This window comes from Colossoma macropomum, unplaced genomic scaffold (genome assembly GCF_904425465.1).
Source record: "Colossoma macropomum unplaced genomic scaffold, Colossoma_macropomum, whole genome shotgun sequence".
NCBI lineage: Eukaryota > Metazoa > Chordata > Actinopteri > Characiformes > Serrasalmidae > Colossoma > Colossoma macropomum.
The window spans coordinates 27,256,133-27,283,732 of record NW_023494787.1 but is presented as its reverse complement, the minus strand read 5'-3'; the positions used below and the strand labels follow the sequence as shown (position 1 = coordinate 27,283,732).

At 40.9% G+C, this 27,600-nt stretch overlaps 1 protein-coding gene across 2 annotated transcripts in view; it reads left to right on the top strand.

Moving 5' to 3' along the window:
• Positions 1–27,600, top strand: part of sdk1a (sidekick cell adhesion molecule 1a) — a 305,201-nt gene that overhangs the window by 253,143 nt on the left and 24,458 nt on the right. For both annotated transcript variants that reach the window (XM_036566735.1, XM_036566736.1), the window contains exons 27-35: positions 3,034–3,223; positions 8,669–8,767; positions 13,645–13,839; positions 15,120–15,321; positions 20,584–20,687; positions 20,876–20,946; positions 22,590–22,722; positions 24,739–24,795; positions 25,255–25,356. In XM_036566735.1, coding sequence (XP_036422628.1) covers positions 3,034–3,223; positions 8,669–8,767; positions 13,645–13,839; positions 15,120–15,321; positions 20,584–20,687; positions 20,876–20,946; positions 22,590–22,722; positions 24,739–24,795; positions 25,255–25,356 — 1,153 coding nt within the window. The remainder of the gene's footprint in view (positions 1–3,033; positions 3,224–8,668; positions 8,768–13,644; positions 13,840–15,119; positions 15,322–20,583; positions 20,688–20,875; positions 20,947–22,589; positions 22,723–24,738; positions 24,796–25,254; positions 25,357–27,600) is intronic.

Genomic DNA, 27,600 nt, shown 5'->3' with positions numbered 1-27,600 from the left:
TTGAACACTGGGAGAGTGTCTACTGAAGGCGCTGAAACCACAGCCAATCGTGGGAAAGGTGCAGCCTCTCTCAAGACTTCAGCTTCATCTTCTCCAAATGTGACTGCTTTAAGGTGGAACAGGAAAATTCTGAGAGGGGTCGAACTAAGCATGGCTCCATTATGTCATTGAGCCGTGACTTTAGACCCACCCAAAAAATCCTGAACACAAAAGTGATGAAAAATGGTTTAATGGTCTAACTCCACAATTCACTACTACATAGTTCAGTCTTTTCACATGTTTTCAGCATTTATTTTCTAACATGTATAATGTGTTTATAAACAGCTCTCTTTGAATTTCCCTTACACAGACTTTAATCAGAGGTGACTGAAATGTGAAGTGTATTCCTATTCAGGTTTTTGTTTGCTCAAGGTGATATCTGCAAAAAAAATCTGTGAATTTTTGGCTTTATTGGAAAAGGTTCTTTACATATCACAATAAATAAATGTGGCCACAGCATTCACGTTATCAAAAGAGAAGAGTAAATTAAAAGGCAAAAAAAGCCACTTTTTAGGGGTTGTTTTTGAAAGGGTTGATGATGATTTTGAAGCTTAACTGGAGAGAAATGCCATTTTGATGGTGAAATAGCAGTATCTAATAAAATAATACAACCATGTTTTGCTTTTCTACACTTTGAAAGAATATAAATACAAACAAAAAACTTGGGTTGGGCACTATAATGATAATAGTAATGTCACAATCCTTGTAAAAACTGTGTAAGTGGATTTTAAGAAGAAATTCTTAAAAAACAGTTGGTGAATGAGGCCCATTATCTTTATTTATAGAGCATTTCTCATGCTGATGACAGCTCAGAGTGCTTTACAGACAGGTGATAAAGCTTAACAGTAATGAAAGAAACTACAAGTATTAATTTAAAATCATGTAAGACTGTGACATAGGTCAAATTAAGAAGATAAATACCAAAAAGACATAGAGTTTTAATTAAACACTAAGTTAAAGAGATACGTTTTCAAATGTTTCTTAAAAGTGAGCACTGAGCTTGACTGTCTAATAAAAGGTGGAATTAAGTTCCACAGTTTAGAAGAATAATAACCAGAAGAAGCCAGAAGCTGCAGATCTAAGATCACGTGTTATATATATTTAATGTGGTAAAAAATATCATATCACAATACTTAAAAACCTTATCACAGTTCATGACGTATCGTAATATTTGGATACAAACACAATACACTAGTAGTGCCACATAAAACTGGCATCAAAAACAATGAGTGCCTTTACATGCACTCAATAATCCGATAACTGCAGAAAATCAGTTTGTCAGTAATCCAATCAACACGTTTAATGCACTTGAGTAATGAGATAATGGGAAACTCTGGGTCTACACGAGTCAGACAATAATCGGATTTCTGTTTTGCAACCAGCCAATAGACTCACAGAAGAAGACGTGACGTAAACATAATGTAAAACTCAAACTTAATACCACTGCTTTTTTTGAAAATATGAACTTACATCATCTAGAAGATGAAGAATATTCAAATCCTGTATTTTGTCTTTGGTTTTAGCGCTGCTCCAACAGTGTTTTGCTGCCATCTCGCAACATCCTCCGTCTGTTCTCACGCATGCGCAGACTGAGAAATCCGATAAAAAACGGAGTATGAGTTTACATGCGCTAAGAAACCTGATTACTGAGCTAAAATTCAGCTCTATTTCTAGATTGGAGTATGGTGTTTACATGACCATTATTATTGGATTTTTGGACCGGATTATTGAGTGCATGTGTACGCACATGCAGCTGACACATGACACATGCAGCTGGTCAGTGTTCTTTAGCTAAAGACGATATCAATGATATGCTCAGAAAGCATTTTATTAATCACAATAACAAAATGTATCAAGATAAATATAAAATAAAGATAAATATAATATAAAGTCAGTTGCCCACCTCAACTTTAACTACACTCATAATTAATAAGCAGGCGATCACTCTTCCTTGGGAGTTTACACTGTTTTTTAACACTTCTGGCTGCACTTTTCTCTGTTGCAAAGCATCAGTAGTGTTATTAAGTGTCAATCAGCTGTGGTTTAGCTCCCTCAAAGCTAGTTAAGTTATGTCTGGCATAGCTCGCTAGCTGTCATATGGGTACATCTTGATAATTTGGAGCTATAAAATCAAAGAGCTTAGCCTAAGTGGTGACTGCAACCACTAGTCTTTTCTCTCAGTGTTTACATACTGTCCACTGGCCCGCCTTCACACTCATCTGATTGGTCAGCACAGAAGAAAAACACAAATATCATGGACTACGTGACTATTTTGAGTTAAAATCTTTTCAACTTTGCACACAGCACAAAAAAAGTCCACCAAGGATGCAAAAATAAGGCATTGTATGCCCCAAAAACAGCAACATTGTTCCTCGCATTGAAAGCAGTTTGAAACAGTGCACTCTGTTATGCACAGTGAGTGGCGCTGAATTATAATACATAGTATCCATATATACATTGATAGATACCATTAGTGGTAACAGGTAGTCTGCCTATTGATAATGTATAGCAAAAGCATCATTACACAATACACCTAGAACGCACATCAGTCTGTGGAGCGGCAGTGGCGTGGATTTGATGTTCTTGCCTAGGTACTCAGAAGTTAGATGAGCTGATCAACTTTCTGGCTTCAGACTTGGCTACAGAGTTTTTTTTTATTTCATTGTGCACTAAGAGACTACTAAGGGATTCGTTCGCCATTTTAAGAAACTTCCTGCTGCTGATTGTCAGAGCAGCTAATGTTCTGGCTTAAGATCAAGAACAAACATTTCTGTTGGTCCATTCATCATGAATTTTTCACACCATGTAAAGAACAGCTGTTTAAATGATGCAGAAAAATAGAAATTGGAAAATATGGGGATACATGTTTTGGACAGCAATACCACACCCTATTTCCCACAGTTATGGACAGGGAAACTTTAAGACCTGGGTTGGGAATTGCTGTGCTAAATATGCTGAAACTGAGTCTAATGCCCTTCCTCTGTGTTTTCTCAGGTGCTTTACAGAGAGAAGGGATCTGGTGCAGAGCCGCAGGTGCAGCTGGTAAAGGGGAACCTGACACAGTCAGCACTGCTGAGGAACCTGCGCAAATACGTGCAGTATGAGATCCAGGTGCTGGCCTTCACGCGCATAGGAGATGGCCAGCTCAGCAGCCCCCCTGTGCTGGAGAGGACCAAGGATGACGGTGTGCTATAATCACGTTAATACTGCATTTTAATAGGGCATAACTGAGACAGCTCCAGTCTTGATGTTTGCAGGCCAGCACAGTAAGATGGTTTTTCTCCTTAAACTGTATTTATAGGTATGATCAATCAGGGAAATCACCCAAATATGCTGGTCTCTTGTCTTCAAGGACCGAATTTAGACACCCCTGACTTAGAGGAGTACCTCTTTGTGCCAGATTCTGTTTTTTTGGAGGGCGTCCAGTGGTCATTGTGGAGAGTAAAAGTAGCTTTGACATGTTTTTGATTATTTGAGCAGGAGCTGAGCATTATGACTCATCAGCTAAGATTTGACCAAGCACTCTCAGGTTTTATTGGATGTCATAAGTAATGGGCATCTTGTACGACAGTACTAGAAGTGGACAGATTGATGCAGTGGCATCTTTAATAGAGTGGTAGAGATTAAAAAAAAATTACCTCAGAACAGCCTTGTCTCTTAGTGCCAAGGTCAGTTATATGCCTCCATGTTTTTATGTGCAGCACGGGCACAAACTGCAATAACAAGTAGTTTCTTTCTTCCATGACATGACGCTTTGCATTTTCAGAATTTATATGCATTCATTCACTGCTTTTCACTGCTATCTGATCCTCAGAATAGCTCTCTGAAATGGCCTTTTAGGGCCAAATTTGGTTATGCCGTCATACAAACCAATCTGCTAAATAAAAAATCAATGATGCAACAACTGCTGTCGATTTTAGCAGGGATAGTCTTTGAATGTTTATGTTATGGACTGGAATATGAAGCAAACTCTCAAGTGCCAGCATAAATCTTAGCAGTGAAAGCTTTCTAGGGAGGTCTGCTGTTTTGCCATCTATTAGAAATAATGGTCATTCACCCTGACAGGATTTCACAAACAGATCACTGCCGAAAACTAATACACAGCGCAGGCAGGCCTACATATGCACTGGGGACTCTTGGAGTTGTGTGGAGGGGCTGTATTTTTTCAGATGTGGCATGAAGAAAATCATTCTCAAGGTTGCCCTCCTTCACCAAGGAAATAGCAGATGTGCTAAGATGTTTGTCAGACTGCTCTTAACCAAATGCAATTACAGTTTGTTAACTGTTTATCTGATTTATCTCTCATTAAATGGCAACTGCATTCATTAAGCTACACGCAAATTTAAATCAAGCACTTGTACTTACTAGACTCTGAAATCCATGTAATAAACCGTCTGCTCGCGTTCCTTTATATATCAATTGAAATGTCTTTCTTTGTTTGGGGAGGGTTAATGTGTGCATTTATTTACAGTATCATGCAAAAGTCAAAGACTGCCTTTTCATTTATTTAATATCCAGTCAAAATGGTCATTAGGTTATTAATTTTTCAGATAAATGGAAAGCATGTGTTTAACAAGGGGCGGCACGGTGGCGCAGTGGGTAGCGCTGTCGCCTCACAGCATGAACGGCCTGGGTTCGATTCCCAGCCGGGCGACCAGGGTCATTTCTGTGTGGAGTTTGCCTGTTCTCCCCGTGTCTCCGTGGGTTTCCTCCGGAGACTCCGGTTTCTTCCCACAGTCCAAAAACGTGCAGTTAGGCCAATTGGACATGCTGAATTGCCCCTAGATGTTAGTGTGTGTGACTGTGTATGTCTGTCTGTCTGTCTGTCTGCCCTGTGATGGACTGGCGACCTGTCCAGGGTGTATCCTGCCTTCTGCCCAATGACAGCTGGGATAGGCTCCAGCACCCCACCGCGACCCAGAAGGATAAGCGGTTTAGATGATGTATGTATGTGTTTAACAAGACATTACACACAAACATTAGCAACTAAATATAAAATCAAGTTGTTCAATTTAGTCTGACTTTGCTTTCAGTTTTACCCAGAAGGATAAGCGGCATAGAAGATGCATATGTGTGTGTGTGTGTGTGTGTGCTTTCAGTTTTTCAGAGAAATCTGCATGGATATTTTTCCACACCTCCACAGTTCAGTCATAGAAGTTAGTCACATTTTCTGCTGAGCATGATCCGAGTCCCAAACACGTTAAATTATGTCTGATGCCAGCAGTTTATTGTTTGGTTGGCGAATTTCTTCTTTTTGGCAGTTTCCTTTTGTCAGTAACAACTTCTTGACAGCTACACATCCTTTCACACTCATAATGTTGAGTTGTCTTCTCACAGTGGAAGGATGGGCAGAAACAGGCATGGATATTTTCAGATCTGAAGCAAAACTGGAGCTTGACTTTCTCCTCTTTATCAAAGATGAAAGCTTTAAGTACTTAATATATCTGATGGTGACATTTTTGGTGGTCTACCAGGTCTTAGGAGTGCCATTTTGTCTACCTCTTTTAATCATTTTTTGAACTTCAGTTTTTTTTTCTTTGACTTTTCCCTTCCTTATGCAAGTTTTCTGTCTAATCACCTCAGAAATATCTCCATAAAAATGAATAACTTGTACTTAATGGCTGTTTTAACTGGAACTTGACTAAAGCCAAGGTGATTTCTGACTTTTGCACAGTGTTGTATATTGATACTCAGTCGTGAAGTGTCCTTGGGTGTGAGAAAGGCACTATATAATTTAAAGTAAGTCAGAAATAAACCGACAAAGCCAGTTGAAACTCAGTTACAATTATGATACCACCCACATACACTACATTAGAGTACAGCAGACACTGGTCACTCCTTAGCACCACCCCTGCACTTAAAGCCAAAGGCTGGGGTCTTTTCTAGTGCCTGACCTAAAAGAGCCCCGGAGAATAGCATTCTTCGGCTCACAAGAGCCTTTTAGACAAGCCAGGGCTGTGAGATATATACGCAGGACTAGCTTTTAATCCGGCCGGCCACCGAGTCACGTTAATGGAGTCGGTAGGCTGGCGGCCATGTGGAACCATGCAGCTCTCTGAATAAGAGATAACAGGTCTCTTTTAAGCAGCACGGCAAACGGAGCCCCCTCTGGACGGCAGCGTCTCTTTTATGATGGAGACGACAGGGCCTAAAAAGCGAGGCTCTGCCGTCCGTGCTTGCTCAACCTTAGCACCAATTATCTCTGTGTTTGCCTTTTAAATTCCTCTCTAGAACAGGGCTCATTAAGACCCCCATACCATGCTCAACGAAGTTGCAAGCACATGCCGGCCTGCGATTGGAGGAGTTGAAGATGTTGCATGCCTGGCCTTTATCACTGCGAGCACAAGCACCAAATGCTACGGGTGAAGCTAAACGACTTCTCTGGATCTGGCCTGCTATCTTAAACGTCCTGTTATTGAGTTTCTTAAGCTGTCTCAGCAAAACTTGACAGCATACTGGACACTCATCCGTTCTCAGTCTGTTGATCAGATTAAAAGAAGGTCATTAACGGGTTCACAGCATCTAAAGACAGGGCCAAAAAGTGATTTTATTAGTGGCGTCCTTAATGAAATAATTACATAGCCGATTTTCTAATTACAGATTAATTAAAGAGAAATTTACTTTCTGTGATTTTGTGCATAATAAGCAACAAAAGCCTCACTCGTCTAAGCATAATCTCTCGAACCCCCAGCAGTGCACTGCGAAGCTGATAGCAGAATGATGAATGCATGTAATACGTGGTGTTGAGAGAAAGCGGCATCTTGGGAAAAGCTCCACTTTGCCATTTCAGGTTCTCGTCTTAGCATGTGTGGGCGCATGTCCCTGTAGCCCCTCATACCATAACTGCAGAAAAGCAATACAAATCAAATCTATGTCATATGTGATAGATTTATAAGTGCCATAACAGCCAGGAAATGAAGTACAAAGTCTGCCTAACCAACCGTTGCAGCTTGGTGAGAAAATAAGCAAATAGCCCAGAAGCAGCCCCAGCTTTGATTGCATTTGATATACTGTTGGGTTTTGCATTGGAGAATGGGACCAAGATCCCAGGGGCGGTAGCAGTAGTCTGTGTTTGCCCAAGGAGCCATGAGTACCTGTCTGTGTGTGTGAGTGTAAGTGTTCCACAGTATTATTGGATTCTCTTCATGTTAGCCTGTTTGTGTCCTGCTTGTGGATGTATAGGCCTGTCAGGAGACTCTTGGGAACCAGAAAAGAGTGTGTGTGTGTGTTTGTGTGCATATGTGTGTGTGTGTGCTTAGAGGAGAGACACACCAACAGAGGAAGGAAATATTCTCCTTAATCAACAACTTTCAGCCCCTTTTTAGTTGTACTAGCAGCCTACGTCTTTAAAAGGTCCGTATTATGGAAAAAACAAAATTTACCAACATTTTTAAATAAAAGAGGATGTGACCATTGTCTCAAAACATGCCATTCACCACATAGTCCATATAGTCTATATATGGAGACTAAGTTGCAAGAACAGCCCATTTTAAATGTATCGTTTTTGATTTGCAAGTGCAGTGAAAAAGTATTCAAGTAGAACTCAATCAAAACTTGGTGAAGTAAATGTCTTCTGAGGATGCAGGTGGATTATCTAATATTATCATCATATCTTCATCAGTATCAGTGAAATTTAGGGGGAAATGTACACAGGAAAAAACAAGTTTGCAACATTTTTGTTTACCACAGGGCATCATTTTCCCATGATAGAAGTGCTTCAGCCTGGACTACTTTTTCACAGTACAGGGCAGCCAATTTACATCTTAAAAGCGCAATTACAGAAACAGTCTGTTTAAAAAAGAGAGTGAAAATGTAATACAACTGTTTTTGGTACATACAACCACAAAAACATTATAAGTGTACCTCGGGGGAAAATTAAATACAGGAAAAGTGTAGTATATGGCCCCTTTAAGCTTCGGCACACTAACTGTTAGCTCCTCCAGCACCTGGAAAAACCTGCACACATTTGTTCAGGTTCAGTATTCTATTAGAGTGGCCCAAGCGTTAGCCTTGGAATATCAAGCAGAGTTAGGAAATGATACCACATCCATCTCTCTGTCGGTTTAGTTTTTTCCCTTTTCTTTTGGGCTTTCGTAGCGTTGGAGAAACCACCCCTCCACTGATCTCCCAGAACCCTCGCACTTTGTCTGACTTCTTTAGGCAAGCATATTGCAGCTCTATCTGCATACAAACACACACGCTGATAAAAAGCTTTCAAAGAGACAAAGAGCAGAAGACTCATTTATCTTCTCACAGAAGTTGGAGGTGGATTTATTGGAGCGCAGTTATTTAAAAGCTGTCACAGCAGCCTCTTCTCTTTTGTGTCTTTTTGTCACGTCAAGACCCTTTTAATTTGTGTTTTTTATGTGTTATTTGTTTAGTTCGCCTCTTCTAAGCAGGATTAACGGGTGCTAGCTGAGTGTTGGAGTTTACTGATGGGTTTTTTTGCCCATTATAGTTGCAAGTGAAGTCTCAGATGACTGTCCTGGGCATTATTGTCTCGACTTCTGTTTCTTAAGTCCTTAGGCCAGTGATCAAAGGCCACTGAATGTCTTATCCTAATTAGTATGATTGTTACAGTCATATGGTCCTGACATCTAACCGCTTCTCCTCTACACTTTGCCTTAAGTTCCAGGACCGCCCATGAGGCTTGTGTTCCCAGAGGTGCGTCTGATGGAGGTCAGAGTGGTCTGGCAGCCCCCGGTGGATCCAAACGGCATCATCATGGGTAAGAGAGTACTGACTCTGGGTGTTTAAGGAATCGGTTGTATTTTCCGCTTACTCCAAATGTAGTTGATCAGCTGGTGTCCAAAATTAGCATGTTTAATTTTGCACCGGTACTATGAGGGTAATGTAGGTAACAAGTATTGGAAACGTATATCCTGGCAATTAGTGTTATGCAAATTGCATGTCTGATCATCAAATACTTGCCTCAAACTGCATTAAGGTAAATCTTTGAAATCTTCACCCCACAATTCCTTATTTTCCCGACTATGTTTCCTCTCCTAACTACTAGTTAATGAATGGCAAGTGTTAATAAACAAAGATACACTTTGGCCAAAATGAAAATGTCACTATTTCTACATCTGCTGTAGACATGGCATCTCACATTCTACAGCAGCGCCACAGTCTCTACAGTGTCTGCAGAGGGATTTTTTGGTTTAAACACTAGAAAACACTAGAAAAAAACCCATCTGATGATCTTGAAGGTGGAAGAAACTTTTGGAGAACTACAAGCAGTTTGGGTGGATACTTGAGGGCAGGCTGTTCGATAGCTGGCTAATGCAAAATGAAACCAGATAGCTAACAGTACTGCTAACAGTAATGGCAGAAAACAAAGAATAATACAAAATTGTGTACACTATCAAACTGATGAGACTGAGTGACAGAACATTCCTTGACAAGAACATAATTAATGCTAGTTTAAGCCCGGAATGCCCCTTTAACCCCTTACAGTCCCAAGTTATTACATTCTTCTTATTCAGTAATTACATGGACTATGATGCAAACTGGCTTCTTAGATTACATATGGGTGCAGTAAAACTTTAAACCAGCTGGTGGGTCCAGACCATTTAAGGAGTTAAATAATATGTTTTATTTAACCCCTTAAATGGTCTGGGTGTGCTGGTGTTATGTCTCAAATAGACTTGCATATGTGGTTTATAATACTGACATGCTGTTATTGATAAGCATAAACGTACAGACAAAATTCGGAAAAACATATAGACAAAATTCACACAAAAAGATGGTTTTAGCTATATACTTTAATATACTTTGCTATACTAAGCAATCTTGAGACACCAAATTTGGCTGATCAACTGTATTTGAGAGAACAGATAAATTATGTGCATTACATTTTATTTGTAACCTTTAAAAATGAAAACAAACAATGTAATACTGCTCTGAGATTTGAGTTTTCTTCACAGTGTCTATCTAAAATAACTTGATGTTCCGTCATCCATCTTTCCACGATTATAAACCTGAGCTCTTTATACTTCACCTCACATGAACAATCAGGCCTTCTAGGTTTTTGATCTCTGGTCAAGTTCCGTCTGGACTGAAGTTTTTACTCCCTCCACTCTGTGACACACAGCCAAGTCACACTGAGACATCTGTTTGGCTAAGGAGAAAGAGAGTGAAAGGAGGAAAAATGCTGTGCTTTAATGAGATTAGGCTGACTAACACCTTGTAGTGAATGAAGCTCAGAATAGACAGCTGCCAAATCACACCACAGCTGCAGATCACACCAAGCAAGAATACACCAGACCTGACTGCAATGGAATGACGTGGTCCTAACATAGAAAGGGAAAGAGAGATTTACGCAAGGCCTTGTGAGTCATTTTATTTCTGTCAGGATTGGAGTTTCGTCCGTGGAACAAATGTTCTGAACAGAAATAAGAGTGGTTTAAGTCCTCCGATGCTGCTCAAAATCACGGGGCCCAAAAGCAGGACTTTGTTGGCGTGCAGTGAAAAAATGTGATTGGCTCATGATTCGCCCCGTTGTTTGTTTGTTTGTTTTTCTTAGAAACACTGCACAGCATGGCCGTTTAGCTCGAAACCTTGTAAGCTTGTTTTATTCATAGCCAGCCTCAAATGTAATCTGGTTTTTGAAAGGCATCAAAAAACGTGCTCTTTTCCTGCCTCTCGGTAGAAATCTGCAAGCCGGCTGCTGGAGTCGGCGGACAGCACTTGGGAGTTTGCTTTCGAATTCGCTTTTAGAATAATCCTGCTTAAATCTGCCCCCAGCCTGCCCTGCTCTCAGCCAGCGCTGAGCACACTGCAGGGCCTGAGAATGCTCATCTGCGGTTTTCATGCGGGATCACATTAGGGCTACAGCAAGATCACATTCAGCCTCTGAGCTGAATAGATGTGGAATCAGACGCGGCCTTAGCTGTGAACCCCAGTTAATTACCTTCTCTTGCTTTTTCGGGCAGTACTGTGCTGTTTATTTGTTTGTGCTCGTATTTCATTTCGTCTCATTACCTCAGTTGCTCTACAGTAAGTTTTTGAAAGTTCTTTGGAGAGATCTCTGAAAGGAGCGAGTGACATTTCTTCAGTCTCTAATTCGCCATGGGTGACAGAGTAAGCATGGGTTGACCTTCCCCTGTGTTGATGAGGTTGTGGCATAGCTTTCATGAACGCACTGGAGATTGGAGATTTAGTGAAACCGCTGTAACCTTTTGCCGCAATGCTCTAGCCGTAGCAGCACAATGTAGTTGGCCACGGCTGGACCAGTAATCGCTGACCAATGAATGAGCAGAATGGAGCTGCTGGGGTACAGAGGTGATGACCCAGACAATCACACGGGCTGTTGCCCCTGCAGCACAGACCCTGTCCACCCCGCAAAGCCCCAGCAAACATGGCAAGGGTCAGTGCAAGGCCGAATGGCCCAGGCCTGCAGAGCTCAGACTGTTTTCTAGCATTTCCTGCCCACAGCACTCCTCACATCTCTGAGAAAAACAAAGCCTGACATAAAAGCAGTGAAAGTGTGTGTGTATGTGAGCATGTGCACATGCGTGTGTACAGTAATGGTGGGAGGATGTTATTTTTCACAGCCCCTCATGGCTGGAGTGGACATTAGGATAAAATGCCATTTGGACAGTGCTGCCTGTTCCACAATGTGGGATGGCCTACTTTATTACAGTACATAGAAAGGGCCAGCGCACAGAGCAAACATGCAGCAAGATAGATGGAATAATGTTCTCCACTTCGGTCGGACTCAGCCCACACATTCCGATCCCTGTAATGTCAGTGCTCACTTGCAACACATCCTGCTCCTACTGAAGCTCCACAGATAAAATAGCACTCTGATGCAGCTCACCATGCCTCTCTTCTGCACCTCTCAGTGGGGAAGCCAGGATCAAACCTCACATTTAGCGATCGCAGCTGCCAGAAACACTTTCCGTTTGAGATATTATTAAAGACCCTTTTGAGTCCCCTAAGGTGTTTACACACTGAAACACTTACTTTTACATTTGGTTAATAATCATTTTTTCACTCTTGCTTCACTGAAACAAGCAGAGAGAATTCTAGTAGAAACTTTCATTTGAGTAACTTTTATACTTTTTATACCTCATTTGTGTTTATAAGTAGAACAGGACATATTATGATCTGATAAAAATTTATGAAAAGTTATTGTTGTCTCCTTTTGCAGAAAGAAAACCATCCTTAACATTTTTGCCACGTTTGTCATTTTCTGACGTCTAAACAAACAGCAGAACTGGAACTCAATCCTGATGATACAGAATATACATCTGTTGTAAATGTGATTCACAATTCAGCTATGTATCTAATGATGTAAGTAGGTAATTATATATAAATAATTATGTAATGCATAACATTGGTAACTCTCTCCTCTAAGAGTCAACCCCCTAAATTCTAAGTTATATAGCAGCAACTGTAAATTATTTTGTATCTATTATAAAACTGATATATTGTTGCTGTCTAAACAAAATCTTGTATCTCCATTTTTGCTGTTTTTTTATTTTTTAACAGAATTTAAAAATGCCGGTTGTTCTTTTCGATTTTTTTTATTCATGATGAATGGGCCAATAGGAATGGGCCAAAATTACTTGAAAAAAAAAATCAGGTTAAATTAACTTGCATTGAAAGTTAAGTTACCATTTTTGATACTACCCTTTTGTTTATTCAATTTCCTGTCAAAAACTGCCTGTATTTACAAGTTATTTATTTTTCACTGTCAGAAAAAAGCAGGAAACATATATTCATTATACCATTACTGAGAAAAGGAAATAAACAAACTTGCACCAGAACATCTGAGATGTGGAATTGAGATTGTACTTCGATTGTGAAAAAGCACAAAAAGAGAAAAAGCAACTAACTTCTAAGAACTTTTGAAGTGTTTACAACATGCATGGAAAACATCACTGCAGGTTTCTTTAAAAAATAAGTTTCCCAAAAAGACTCCAAGTTAATATTAAAATAAAAAGTAATTACAGCAAAAAGCTGAAAAAATAAATAATATGTACTTAATGGCTACTTTAGGTAGAAGAAAGTGGTGTGTAGTGAAAGTGTGGCCTGACATACATGCCCTTGAAGTTTCAGGGACTAAATAGCAATGGAGTACAAGATGAATGCAGAGGTAAACACATTTTTTTTCAAAAGTATATCAGATTGTGCTGTAAGACTTCAAAGAACAGCAAATATTTTTCAGCTGCACATCATATGCACAGAGTTTGTGAACTGTGTGTGTAGATCATGCTCTTTTTTCTCTCCAGATACGCAGTAGGAAAGGCTGTTTAAGGTGGGTTCATTTGAAGTTAGTGGTGGTGCTAGCAAATTTTCCAGTACAGTGAAGACCTTTTGAAAGTCATTCATCATCCAAAACTTCTGACTGTTGCGGGTGTTTCTGAAGTAGGTTTTGCCTTCAAACAGTTGTGGGGTTTTTGTTTTTTTTTCACTGAGAAAATTGTTTTCCCTCCTCTGCATTTGTTCTTTGAGTTCTCTGAGTTTCCGACTGGGTTGTTTTGAGCGTCGGCGGAATTGTTTTCTCAGTTATTTGATGTGGTCCGTGGCACCGTTTATTCTGAGCGAGGCAGGAGTTAAGAAGTGTTGGGAAAATCAACTCGACCGTTGTCGTTTCAGGATACCAGGTCGCTTACAGGCTGGATTCTGGAGATCCGAACCAGTTCACCACGGTGGAGGTGGGCCCAGACACAAAGCAGTTCACCGCCTCCAGTCTGGTCCCCGAGTCTGCCTACATATTCCGCATTTCAGCCAAGACCCAACAGGGCTGGGGCACCGCTGCACAGGCTGTGGTCATTACTACTGAGATCAGAGGTGATCTTCTATCTCTCTCTCACGCACCCACACAGAGTAAACACTGGCCATCAATCTTTAGAGATTTTTATTTTCTTCCTTGAAAGGGTCACAATGCTTGTATAACCCCTGGAAATACTGTCCTTTAACCCTTCAAACAAAGATTATTTGTTTTCTCTGTCAATAGGCTGATTTTAAAAAAGGCATTATCGTTCACAGATCTTGTTGTTAAAATTTTTAACCTGATTAATGCCCAGATTTAATCTAGCTGGGGAAAAAAGCCCATCGACCTTTCTTACTCAGAGATCTTCTGAAGGAAAGGTGGGATTAAACATGCAAAGTCATTACAAACCCTGATCCTTCTGAAACCAATTGATTACACCTTTAAAAGAAAAAAAACATTGCAAGGCCATCAGTGATGCAGGGTCCACTCGATGGCTTTTCTTTCGCATGATCTGCATCTTTAATAGCGATCGATGATGCCCACCTTTAAATAAACAATTATAGCTGCATGCATCGATTGGGAGCATTAAAATCGATGGGATGGGTGCGCTGGAGCGCTACACAGGCGAGGCAGGGCAGCAGGGGCACGGCCAGGCCGCTGACTGATGCAGTGTGATTAAGACTAGTCAGCGAGACTGGCCTGACCTCTGCACTGCTGCTCATCTCTCTCTCTCTACCTTTCCATTTACCTTTTCCTTTCTCTCGCTCTACCTCTCTGTCTGTTTCTCTCTCTGTCTCTCAGCTTGTCTGTCTTTCTCTTGCTCTCTATTTCTATCTCGACTTCTCTCTACCTTTCTCTGTCTAGCTTTTTGTCTGTCTCTCTATCTCTTTATCAGCCTATCTCTTCCTCAGTCTCTTGTCTATAGTTCTCTGTCGGTCTCTATCTCTATCTATCTCTCTACTTCTCTCTACCTCTGTCCACCTTTGCCTCTCTCTCTCTTCTCTCTCTCTCTCTTTCCATTTCTACCTTTCTCTATCTGCCTTTTTCTCTCTTTCTACCTCTAGTTTTCTCTGTCTCTCTCTCTCTTCCTCTAACTTTGCCTCTCTCTCTCCCTCTACCACTACCTTTCCCTCCTTCTCTCTTACTCTCTCCTTCTCTCTTTACTGCTACCCCTCTCTCTCTCTCTCCCTCTCTCTCAATTCAGTTCAATTTAATTCAACGTTGCTTTATTGTCATTATGAATATTAATGCTTGTATTTGCCAGAACGTTCGTGAAGAGTTTAAGATCATTGCATGACATAAAAAGATAAATTTTATAAAGTTTAGTAAAAAAATATTAGAATTTCTGAACTTTCAGAGCGTCCTCAGCCACCGCTGCGGCTCAGTGTGCCTCAGGATCAGGTGCAGTCTCGTCAGCTGAGGCTGAGCTGGTTGCCAGGTGGAGACGGCTCCTCCCCCGTCCGCTACTTCACCCTTCAGATCCGCCAGCTGCCTGACGGAGCCTGGGTGACCCACTCCTCCACCATCAGCCACAACAGCACCTCCTGCATAGTGGAAAGGTGAGCTACTATATCACTCCCTTTCTCTCTCTCTCTCTCTCTCTCTGTTCCCCTCTGTAATGCATGAGCCAGGATGTATAAATTTGGAGTCATGTTTATCAGGCTTCTCCAGAACTCAGAGTCATTAATGGACAAAGCAAGAAACTCAGCAGCCAGATTGAAAATAGCAGAAGAGGAGAGATAGATAGTAGAACGTTCCATAAGTCTCCAGATCTCAGACCAAAAAGAACAGCCAAACAAACAGAAAACAGGTGAAAATAAATAGAGACTCCACAAAGAAAAAAAAATAAAGAGTTATAAATGAATCATGTTCAGATCAGGTGTTTTAACCCTGTTCCCGAGCTGCATCGTTTAATATTCAGTATCTATCAAGTCTGATTTAATATTTTTACATTCATAGATAATGCAGCCACACAGTGCGCACTTCAAGTCCATTAAAATGAGTAAAGGCAATATAATTTAGGCTAGATATGCTTAGGCTGCCACTTGCTTTAACCCTATTAAACTGTGTGTCTACTGGCACTCCGTTCTGAAAATTTGGCGTTGGCCCATTAAACTCCGGTGTTACACCGGCTACAGTGCAGAGATGTTCCTGTTGGACACATTGAAACATATCAGCATGTAGAATCATACCTTTCTGTGTGCTACTTAGAGCTGGGCGATATGGCCAAAAACATTATCACGATAAACAAAATTCATATCGTTCGATATCGATACATATCGCGATAAATGTCAAATCATGATTTCTTTCACGTTTGAAGGCTGATTTTGCTCCTGGGTGGTTAACTGTGGTTTTAAACTATCACTTATGGTCGGATTATGACAAACACTCGGCAAACAGTGGAACATTTCACTAATCTGTCTTGGGAGAGTGGGAGAAAGTTTCTGAGCTGTTTTTATCAGCTGGAAAAGCACAGCTGCAATTTTTGTAACAGTCATAATTTAAGAAAGAAAACAGTTTATTTTTAGCTGTCTGGTGACGAGCGCTCGGCTATCCAGTTACAAATGCTAAACAAGTGGCCAACAACAGTTCTCAACAACGTCAACTCGGTTCGGTAGGTCACTGCTGTCACTCCTACCACATCCATGTCAGAGCATATCACAGTATTCAGACAGCAGCTAGCGAAGACTGGATTTCTCTATGCTATCGTAGTAGTTTAAGGGGTGAACCGCAAAATATCTGACGTTCGCTGTGTAAAAAGATTATCTGCAGTGTGAATCTCTCGCACCAGACAAACAGAGTCCTCCTTTTAGGTATGTTTAAACTGAAAGCGGTGCTTTTGTGTCATGTTTGATCTACCGTATCATCAATTCACCGTGTTGTGCCGGAGCGCCGCTTCAATTAGCCAGCAGCTAAAAACAGCTAGCCTGGAAAGATAGCGCTCTCTCACTTCCCAATGCCTCACAGCTTCCTCAGTTTGCTTTCGTTTAAATCAGGGCTGTAACTCACATTAACCCACTTCTTTCTTTCACTTTCGTTGCTCGAGAATGCACTAATACTAAAATATGACGGTTTGGCGCTGTAACACGGTGCTGCAGACGTGATTTAACACCGCTAAAGTTGTTAGGAGGCACGGAAAGAGGTGAGTTCACCGCAGGGCAGTACAGTTACGTCACTGATCTCGTCACTCACACTCGGTCACAGGAGAACAGATCGCCGGTCGCTCCACTCAAACAGGGAATGTATAACTCCACGTTTCAGATGTTGCTAAAGTATATTTGGCGACCCTTTTTTACTCGTGGCCTCCTCCCTCTCTAACCAAGTCGAGCAACTCGGAAGTGCGCCCTCTCCTGGCGACAGCAGAGTAGTGTCGCTTTCCTTGCAGTTGAAAACGCCACCAGGGCTTTCGCTAAAACGTGTAAGTGTGAGAATGGTGTATAGGTAGGAAGGGAAAAGTTATATCGTGATAATTATCGTTAGTGCTACTGTGTTTCTATCACTCTATAAAAGATGCATAAGGCTTCCTTCATTGTTGGATGCGGTGTGATTTTTTTCGAAGCAAGAGTGCAACCTTATTCAGACTGCAATTCAGATCGGTAAGCACTTATTACTGACTGGGTTCATTGAAGTTAGGATAAAATGCCACTTATGTGTGGCTGTTGCTGTTCATGCTTATTAAAAAATTTAGTTTGTGACTAATTTAATAGAAATGTAATTTTTTGGCTTTGTTAGATTACATTCTTTACATAAATAAATCCAACAACAACACTGAGAAATCATGTTGTTAAAGAAGAACAGCAGATTTTCATTTTCAAAAAATACCACATATTTGCATTGGCTTTTAGGGTTAAAATATCACAGATTTGAAAGTTCTTTTGCTTGTTTGTAAAGCTAAATGAACTAGCACCTGGGTTACTGTGTGTTCTAACCCATGATTTTAGGTCTAAAAAGTGGACAGGCCTTTTAAAACTGTGGAACTTGATGCCTTTCACCGTTAGGCAGTCAAGTTCAGTATACAAGTTTAAGAAGTTTTAAAACAGTTTTAATTTAACTATTTTATTTAAATTTATAATGAACACCAATTGTATTTATTTTTTACTTTACCTTCTGTGTCATTTTACTGTGTTATATTTTACAGCCATGTTTCCAAAAACATTGGCACACTGGTCAAAATAAAAACAGAATGCAATGATGTGCAAATCCTTTGAACCCTATATTTAATTGAAGATAGTGACAACACATCAAATGTTGAAACGGAGAAATGTATTGTTTTTTGAAAAATATATGCCCATTTTTAATTTCATGCCAGCAACATGTTTCAGAAGAGTTGGAAAAGGGTCAGTTAAAGCCTTGTAAAGTTATGGAATGCAACTAATTAAGTTAATTGTGACAGATCAGTAATATGATTGGGTATAAAAAGAGCATCCCAGAGAGGCTGAGCCTTTCAGAAGTAGAGATGAGGGGTTCAACTCTCTGTAAAAGGCTGCGTCCACAAATGCAAGTTAAAACTCTACCATGCACTGAAGAAACCACATATATACGGAATCCAGAAGCTCCCCAGAAACTTCTCTGGGACCAAGCTCATTTAAGATGGACTGAGGCGAAATGGAAAAGTGTCACGTGGTCTGACAAATCAAAATTTTACATTTTGTTGGAAATCATGGATGCCAAGGAGGAAAGGGACCATCCGGCTTGTTAGCAGCGCAGTTCAAAAGCCAGCGTCTTTGATGGTATGGAGGTGCGTGGCTGAAATCCTGTATCATGCAAGAAGGGAAGCTATTTCTCTTTCAGAACTACAGCTGGTCTCCTCAGTTTCCAAGCCCTTACAGTCTGTCTTGTTGTTAAAAGAAGAGCTGATGCAACACAGTAGTAAACATGCCCCCATCCTAACTTTTTAAACATTTTGCTGGCATCAAATTTAAAATGGGCTTATATTTTTTAAAACAATAACAATTCTCAGTTTCAACATTTGATATATTGTCTTTGTGCTATTTTCAGTTACATATAGATTTGAAATGATTTGCACATCATTGCATTCTGTTTTTATTTTTTCCCGTGCAGTGTCCCAACTTTTTTGGAAATGAGGTTGTATTACAATTTTATTGTAAAGGACTTTTTTTGGTACTGTTTTCACGAGTTATAGTTTTCGAGCTGGAACTACAAAATTTAACAGGATCACAGAGCCTATATGGAAATAGTGCACTTGTGCTTCTGGGACTGATCATTTAATCTTTTTTTTCCTATAATAAACGAGTGGTGGAATGTTGAGAAAATAACACATATATAGACGCACATTAGCAACCACCTGGGATGCCATAGCAATGTTCTAGCAACACCTTAGCAACTACTTTGGATAATATAGTAATGATCTGGCAACTCCTTAGCAACCACCAGCAATACCATAGCAATGGTCTAACAAGACCTCAGTAACCACTTAGTTTAACTAGCCACTAGTGTTATTGTTATTATTGTTGTTGTTGTTGTTGCTGCTGCTGCTGCTATTGTTGTTGTCGTTGTTCTTGTTGTTAATTGATACAAATAAATTTAGTATGTGCATAATATGGTTTTTTATTTTAGACTACTGTTTTGAAATAATTATTTTATGGTGTAGGAAATATGCTACTTTTGTATTTGAAGTTGCTGTAATATGCAAAGTAGGCCTACTCCTTTCTCTTTCATCAATGTGTGATGGGTAGGTGGAGTAGGGTGGAGCTAGTACCTGTGACTTTCTCCCCATCTCCATTCTTCCCCCATTCTTCCACTCTCCTCTACAACACATACACACAAGTTTGTGCACACCTGTGTCTACCCAGAGAGCCAGCTGAAATGCAGGCTCAGCTGATTCCATTCCCCTTCATAACTTCATTACTTTATATTCTTTCATGTCTCTATCTCAGCCTTTCCCAGGCTAACTGCGTACAGTAAGAATTATATGATGGGAGTGTTATTAAAAGCTCAGCAGGCTTGTTCACTCTGTAGCAATTTACAACGTTCACCCTCCCATTTAGAAAGCAGGGACGGGTCTGTGAGGCTGGACCGCCTTGCATTTGAATTACGTTTGAGCCGCTACTGTGATTATATGGCCAGTCAAGTGGTATTTTATATGCATTCAGAGGCCCATCTCATTTTGATCATGATGACTCCCCTCCCTCTGTTTAGGACTTTCTAACCCGTCAGTTCTTTATCGCCTTTTAAACAGTCCGACTAGCGTCAAATAGATTATTTAAGCCTGATTTGTGTCTTTGGTAGCTGCAGACCCAGAAGAGTTGCACACTGAAAGGCTTTGTGAGGAACATTTCCTTTCCAGCTCGACAGAAGCTTCGTGCAAACTCACTTGCTAACAGATTGGTCCGCATGAGAAAAGCTTTATTTTAGAGTCAACCTGTATCTGACCTTTCAAAAGCTAGATGACATGTTCAGAAACTGCTAAATTACATGTCTCAAGCCCACTGATTGTACCTTTACTTTGAACTGATTCAGTGAAGTTAAAGTAGTTAAATGTTATGCTTAATGAGCTGAACTTAATGTTTGAACTAAATGAGAGCTGAACAGATTTTGAGTCAAAGCAAATCATTTTGGTTGGAGCATTTTCTCCTAGGTCTGTCTGTGCCTGGATATGATTGCACAGATACAGAGTTTTTTGACTTTGTCTCCTTCATAACAGGTACTTCAATTGTACTGTAATTGCCAACAGTGCCCTTAGATGTCCCAGCATTGTCTGGGTGACATTTATAGATAGTAGCACACGCATGCCACATTGTTGACAATGGGAAACGGCTCTGTTCGATGCGAGATAACTCATGAGATGTGCTATCCCTCAGGCTGAAACCCTACACTTCATACAAGCTGAGAATGATGGCCACTAATGACATTGGAGACAGCAAGTACAGCCAAGAGACCGATGCAATTACGACTTTACAAGATGGTGAGTAAAGATGGAGGTGTTGCACACGTGCCCTCTGGTGCTAGCTGATCCAGTATTGATTCAAATAAAAGTGCTTCGGAAGAGCTTGAAAACCCTGCCTTTTCTCTCCCGTGATTTTGGAGTGTTTTGATCTACAGAAATGGACGAAAGAAGGGTTTGTGAGTTTTTTGTGTGCTATTTTCTTCCAGTTCCTGATGAAGCTCCTGTTATTCAGTCTGTGAAGCCCTCGACAACTACCTCTGTGCTGGTGCAGTGGCAGGTATGGTACTGCTCTCTTTCTTATAATCAGCTGCCCTGGTAAGCTTCATGCATCGTCAAGTGTACAGGCTGGGTGATATGGCCAGAAGTTATTACAATTTTTCCATGTCACATCATTATTAATAATTATGGATAATTAAGTTGGTTTGAAAAGGCCAACTTAACATTCTTCATTTTCTTCTTATTACTAGACTACAGCCAGACAACTTTGCAACATCACTACTCCTACAGCTTTCATGCTAGAACCACAGAACTTTGCTGGATGGTAGATTCTATACCAGCTTGTGCTTTTTTAACTGATTTTACTTTTGTCAGAAATTTGAAAAAATGAGGGAATGCTCAACATCCTGAAGCTGAGTTATTCCACTTACATGATCTATAATGCTTATACCGCAACCTCTTATTGCACCAGTCAGTACACACTTTCTACACTTCTGTTGTGTCACCATCATACAAGTGTGCTAGCAACACATTAGCAACCACCTGGGATAGCATAGCAACAGCCTAGCAACACCTTAGTAACCACCTAACATCATCAAGCAACACCCTAACAAGAAGCTGGATTACTATAGCAACCTCATAGCAACACCATAACAACTAAATGGAATTGCCATATAAACTCAATTAAGTTATCCAAGTTGCTTTAACTTTTGAAGTGTGTTAGCTGGCTTTATCAAGCAAACTTAGTGTTCACAAACTTTCCCTTTCTGGTTGAAATGTGCATTTGCTAATGTTGGGTATTGTTTCCTGTTTTGGTAGCTACACACAGTCCACAAATTTTCCAGATATCATTGCTCTGCATTACTTGTAATAATAATAATAATAATAATAATAATTGTTAAAATAGCAGTAGCTAAAGTTCAGGGCTATGCAGTTTATGGCTACTGAGGAACAAAACGATGTAGTAACTTTATGGAAAATATCTCAATGCACAAATAGAAAGGATTTTGATTTAAATAATCACCATTAACGCTTTATAGCCCAGTTATACAAAGATCTGTCCTTAGTTACCGCACTGCAAACGGACCGTTTCAGTCTGTAGGGACGGACCAATGTAGTGAAAATAATTGCCTGTTAAATGCATGCGTTACAACTATTATCTGTTTAATTATCTGGCTCTCATTGATGAACAGCCCTCTTTAGTAGAACGTGCTGAGTGGCTTGTCACAGCTCGCTTGGTATTCGTCCCACGACTTAGCATATCTCAGCGACATGAAGTACTGATAACACGTTTTTACGGTGTTCACCGAAGACTCCGGCAGGGCCAGGATAATTAATACCCAGGCACGCCTGCAGTCGTCGCACCCCAAAGGGATGTTAATTAGCAGCAAAACCTTTCTCCACTGACCTACGAGGGCCGGATCATTTCTCCAGCTGGCTGCTTTATCAGCGGGCGTGGGGGCCTCGCCCGGTTGATTACTTTCAGTGCCGGTCTTTGTTAACAACTTGCTGACCGGGTGGCCCTGAAATGAAATCCCCATCTTTCATTTCTGCCGTCTGCTTGGTCTTGAGGCCAACGCATGGAGAAACTCTCCCTTCCCTCTTGTCAGTCTTCTGTTTTTTTTCCCTTGGCCTGGATCTTTAATAGGGAGCGCAAGGCCAGCCAGGGGAATGTGACCTTTAATTTAATCTGCACTGTTGCAGCCGCCCAAGGAGGAGAGTGTGAACGGGGTGCTGGTGGGCTACCGGCTATATTACCGTGAGCTACAGTATGACAGCACTCCACAGGAGTCCAAGAAGGCCATCAACAGCTCTTCAGCGCGCGGAGATCTGACAGGTAGGGGGACTAGCAAGTGTCGCTCCACATACACATGCTGTCCTTTCAAGCAGAAAAATCTAAACCTTGAGCTTGAGTGTATATTTTCTTTTTCTTTTGTTTTTTTTCTAAGTGCATTTCTTTACAAAAGTTCTCATTATATGCTTTTTTATCGGTTTTTAATCAGTTACTGCTAAAAATAATTAGATCATCATTTTATTGCATATATTCATGTTCATTTATTGCATTTTAAACAAGAAAGAGTGAGCATTTAATTTTAGCTGTAACTGTAAATGGAAATATTCTTAACTCTTTATGTTATTTAGCTAAAGTTAACTTAGGGCCCGTATCCTACATTTTCTTGTAATTTATTTTCTTCCCTGAGGTTCACTCATGACGTTTGTCTGGGTTTGTATTCCAAAACCAGTCCAAATTCAGTTTAACATGACTGTTTTCCAACTTCTCTTTATCCTGTAAACAGGCTGTATTTGTTACTGTACCTCTTAAGGCTGAAATACGTAACTGATCTCTGCCAAAATGGGCTGTTTTCCCATTTATGTACCATATGGACTGTAGAATTAACAGTTTTTTAAAAATGGTACAGTGCATCATACTCTTTCATTTCATATAATAAAATGATGAAAGTTCCGTTTTCCAAAAAGGGCCCTTATTTATTTTTTACTTAAAGTTGGCTTTTTTTAACATTTCTATGGATTCAGTAATCATGATGTGTTTACATAATGCAAAGGAGTAGATGGCATTTTCAAATGCTACGAAAATAAATATAATAAAAAAAAGAATTGCAGTTATGTCTGTGGCTATTTGAGACATGGCTGGATTATAAGCACTGAGACGGCAACTGAAACAGCTGAAGCTTCCCGTGAAATGTGTCGGTTAGTTCATGGTCAAAAGGCAGGACAGTCAGCTTGAACGTTATCTGAACGGGTGCCCATCATCCATGCCTGTGCACCTGGTGGCTAGAGAATAATTTTCTGGCGGATGGCTGCACAGAGGTGAATTCATTAGGTTCCTGAGTCGCAGAATCATGAGTTTGAACTAGAGTCTTTGGCACTGAGCATGCCATCGCACTCCTCGCTCTAGGCCCCATCCAGCCAATAAATCTCCTTTGCCAAATTGGACTCGGCACTGTTGACAGCATTTAAATGCACAACCCTGGAGCAGCCAAGCACGAAAGCGTATTTAATATTTTTTCTCTTCTTTTCACCAGCCAGGGGAGAAGTAAAGTATCTCTTCCTATCCTCTCTTCTCTTCTCTTCTCTTCTCTTCTCTTCTCTTCTCTTCTCCCCTCATCCTCCAGGCTAAGACCCTGCACCTTCCTAAGTGCCGCTAACTCTCAGCATTGCTCAGGCGCTCACACAAAGATCCATAAGCAAATTACTACAGCTTCACCCTATTTGTTCAATCTTAACAGCTCATGTTCAAAAGTCAGCAGGTGCTCCAAAACCCGATAAGGCCCTCCGTCACTTTCAGGAGCGTTCCACTGAAGTGTGCGCTCGTGTGGCTTTTGAAGTGCTAATGCATTTTTTATTCATATCTGATATTGTTGTATTGCCAAACATGGTACACACACAACACAGGGATGAGAAAAAAACAAATCCTTCAGGAGTTGTCATACTTTACATGAAATGCAGCTCTTTATTTCAACATTTTTTAAGAAAAAACTGAAATAGGTTCTCTGAGTCGTAGTTAAAGCAGTGCATTTCAGAAGTCTTATTAGTGTTCTAGTACCCAAGCTTGTTATATAGTGCTCTATATTGACTGCTGAATCATTAATCACTCAGGCTCTTTGGTGTTGCTCTTGGGGTTTCATTCCAGTCTGTGTGGATGGAGAGAGATGAGCATTGTGAGATCAATCCTGTGAAGAAATATGTGATGATGTGCAACTTGAGCTGAAAACCAAAAATTTACAGCCATGATGAAATAGCTCTTTGATTTGTGTATTTCCATCTTGCTTCATCCTTTAGTAATGTGCCTCTCATCTATCTCTCTCTATCTCTTTTTCTCTCCCTCCACCAGCCAAAAGCACTGTGAAGACAGTGAGCAATCCTTCGATAACGGAATTCGAACTCACGCGTAAGTTTCATTCAGTCGTCTGTCTAAATTAGGCACTATGCCTTTGAAGTCCAAGTAAAATATTCACATTCCCTGTGGCTAAGAGTATAATGCCCAATTCTGTCCGTGTTCAGAGGACAAGGTGCTTCCTCTAGTCTGTCTGTTCTGACAAGGAACAATCTGCACTTCAGTTATGCAGAGACAGAATCCTATTCCTCACACCAAACAGAGCTATCTCACTCTGCTGTGAGGGCTTGCCTCATCAGTACAACACAGAAAACAACTCGTACTATTCCAGTAACAATCCTAGAATAGATTCTTTCTCTACTATAACATCAGTTCACCAGCTGATCCTTATCTGAGCAGCACTTTTTTACACTACGTTACTGGAGAAATGCCTTTTATCTGTTATCTTTAAACTCAGATCCATTCATTTAAGTACCATTGTACATCTTTCCCTCCTCCAATTGTGTTTCACAGAGCTGCAGAAGTACAGGCGCTATGAAATCGTGATGACGGCTTACAACATCATTGGCGAGAGCCCTGCCAGCGCGCCTGTGGAGGTGTTTGTAGGGGAAGCAGGTAATCATTGGCTTAACCTAACCTATTTATAACTGTGTGAATATAAGCCAACCCTCACTCGCTATGAAATTAACTTTTCCTTAAAGCTGCTTAAAGGAATAGTTCAGTGAAAAATCAAACATACACACTTTCCCCTTACTTTAGATGTAGTCCATCAGCCAAGCCATGTTTGATGTCAAATGTTTGCTTCTTTGGTTTTGCATTGGCCAACAAGGCTAAAGTAGCTAAGAAGGGTGAGTTTTATTGCAGCTTTATTGTTTAATTTAAATGAATCATTTATATCGAAATAAATTAAGAGAGGTTTAATGCCTAGCTATTCTTTTATTATACCAACATAATATTGTATTGCGGTGGTGCAGTGTATATAATATCATCTTTAGTCACTGCATGTCTTTCTTTTGGTTCTATTTCATTATTCTTCATCAGTGCTATAGATCATGAAAGTTCTGGTGCTTCTGATTCAGTTGTGGAACATGCTGGCAGAGGCCTATTAGCGGCCATGCCTTCATCCAGCCAAGCGCTGCTCTGCTAACGTCATCACACAAAAGATCCTGTTTGGCCAGGGAGCCAATTTATGGTGAAACAGCTCCAACCCGCTGTCTTCTCGAAGTTGGTCTCGATTAGTCCCGCTGGATGGCAGGTTTGAAGTGGAGCACCATGCTGGAACTCTGTGGTCTGGCTGGTCTGACTGTTACTAAAGCAGCCTGACAGATATGAATTGTGTCCCGGCAGCGGTCAGGCATGAGGGCAGGTGACACAGGGGCTCAGGGTGAAGCGGGGTGTGGATTACACGTTTGACAGTGGTCCTACCCAGGCTGGGCCTGCAGAGGGGGCCGGAGAGCATTGGGAATGGGTGATCACTCACTCATCTGACTGACAGCTGTCAGTGGACATTTTAGTCATGATAATCACCAGCCAGGCACTGAGCTCTCCTACCGGTGCAGTGTCCTCTATAAAACACTGGAGTCCTCTAAGAAACTGAGTGATGCCTAGGTTCTGAGGAACAGGTGAAGAAATGGTGCGAGGGGCTGGAATTTACCGCCCACGGAGTGGCCTGTGAGATAGGTTTGAGCAGCGCGTTAAAAAGGGTGCTGGCAAGAGGCTATTTGTACAGTTTCCACTTTTCTCTGACGTTACATCACATTCCTGTAGGCTTGACCTTGCTGAAATAGAGATTTTGCCATGCAGAAAAAAGACTTGCTTGCTGTGTGGCTGACAGTTCCAGTGTATTGTTTCTACACTCACCTAAACGTGTACACACGCACACAAATAGACACAGACAGAGTCTACTTTTTATTTTCAAAAGATTCCTCCTCTTACAGGCTAATGACCTCCACACTGACCGCTTCTGTGTCTAAGTATAGAATTTTATGCCTGCCCATTGCCTCTGTGTTTCAGCTGAAAGTAATGAACTGCTGGATTTTAGAGTGCTCTTCAAATTCAGCACAAGTCGCCTCGATGCTAAAAACAGTCAACGTTCGGCGCAATTACTGGCTGAGTAATATCCCATTGCCCTGGCAAACAGCCGAACCTGAGCGGGCTTCAGCATCTAATGAGCTGCCAAACCGCAAGACAGGACGTGACGATGACGTCCAAGCTCCACCATTGGAAAACCGGGCCCTAATTGCTGCGCTGCCTTGTATGATGCCATACACAGACTTCGCTGTTCAGCGCCGACTCAGGCTGACACAGAGCTATCTGTAGATCTATAGCATCCCCTATATGATCAATTGAATTCCTCCCATAAGAGTGGAAGGGAGAAAAAAAAATTCCACAGATAGATTAGCATCATGGTTCTCGAATTCGCTCACGAGTATCGAACAGCACCTTAGTGTTACAAATGCGAGCTGTCATTTTGCTGTTTGATTTAATCCTGACCATTAGGCTAAGAGACAAAAAATGGAAACATTCCAGATAGCTTCTAAGTCTGTTTGAGATTGCTTACAATTTGACATGGTTTGAGGTAAGTATGTGATGCAGTTTTCATGATGTTAGTTGTTATAAGCTATCATTAAATCATAAGTAGCCTCGTAGCTCCAGTGCAAAAGTAAATAAGCTGATACGTTCAGACACCAAACACAACTTGGCTGATCAGCTACATTTGAGGTAAGGGGAAAATTGTGTGAATTTGATTTTTCACCAAACTATTCCTTTAAGAGCAGTGGTGGCGAATGGTGAGGCCATCTCTCCACTCCGTGCCTCTTTGGGGTGCTTTTGGCTGTTTCTCGTAAGAGGCTTAATGAA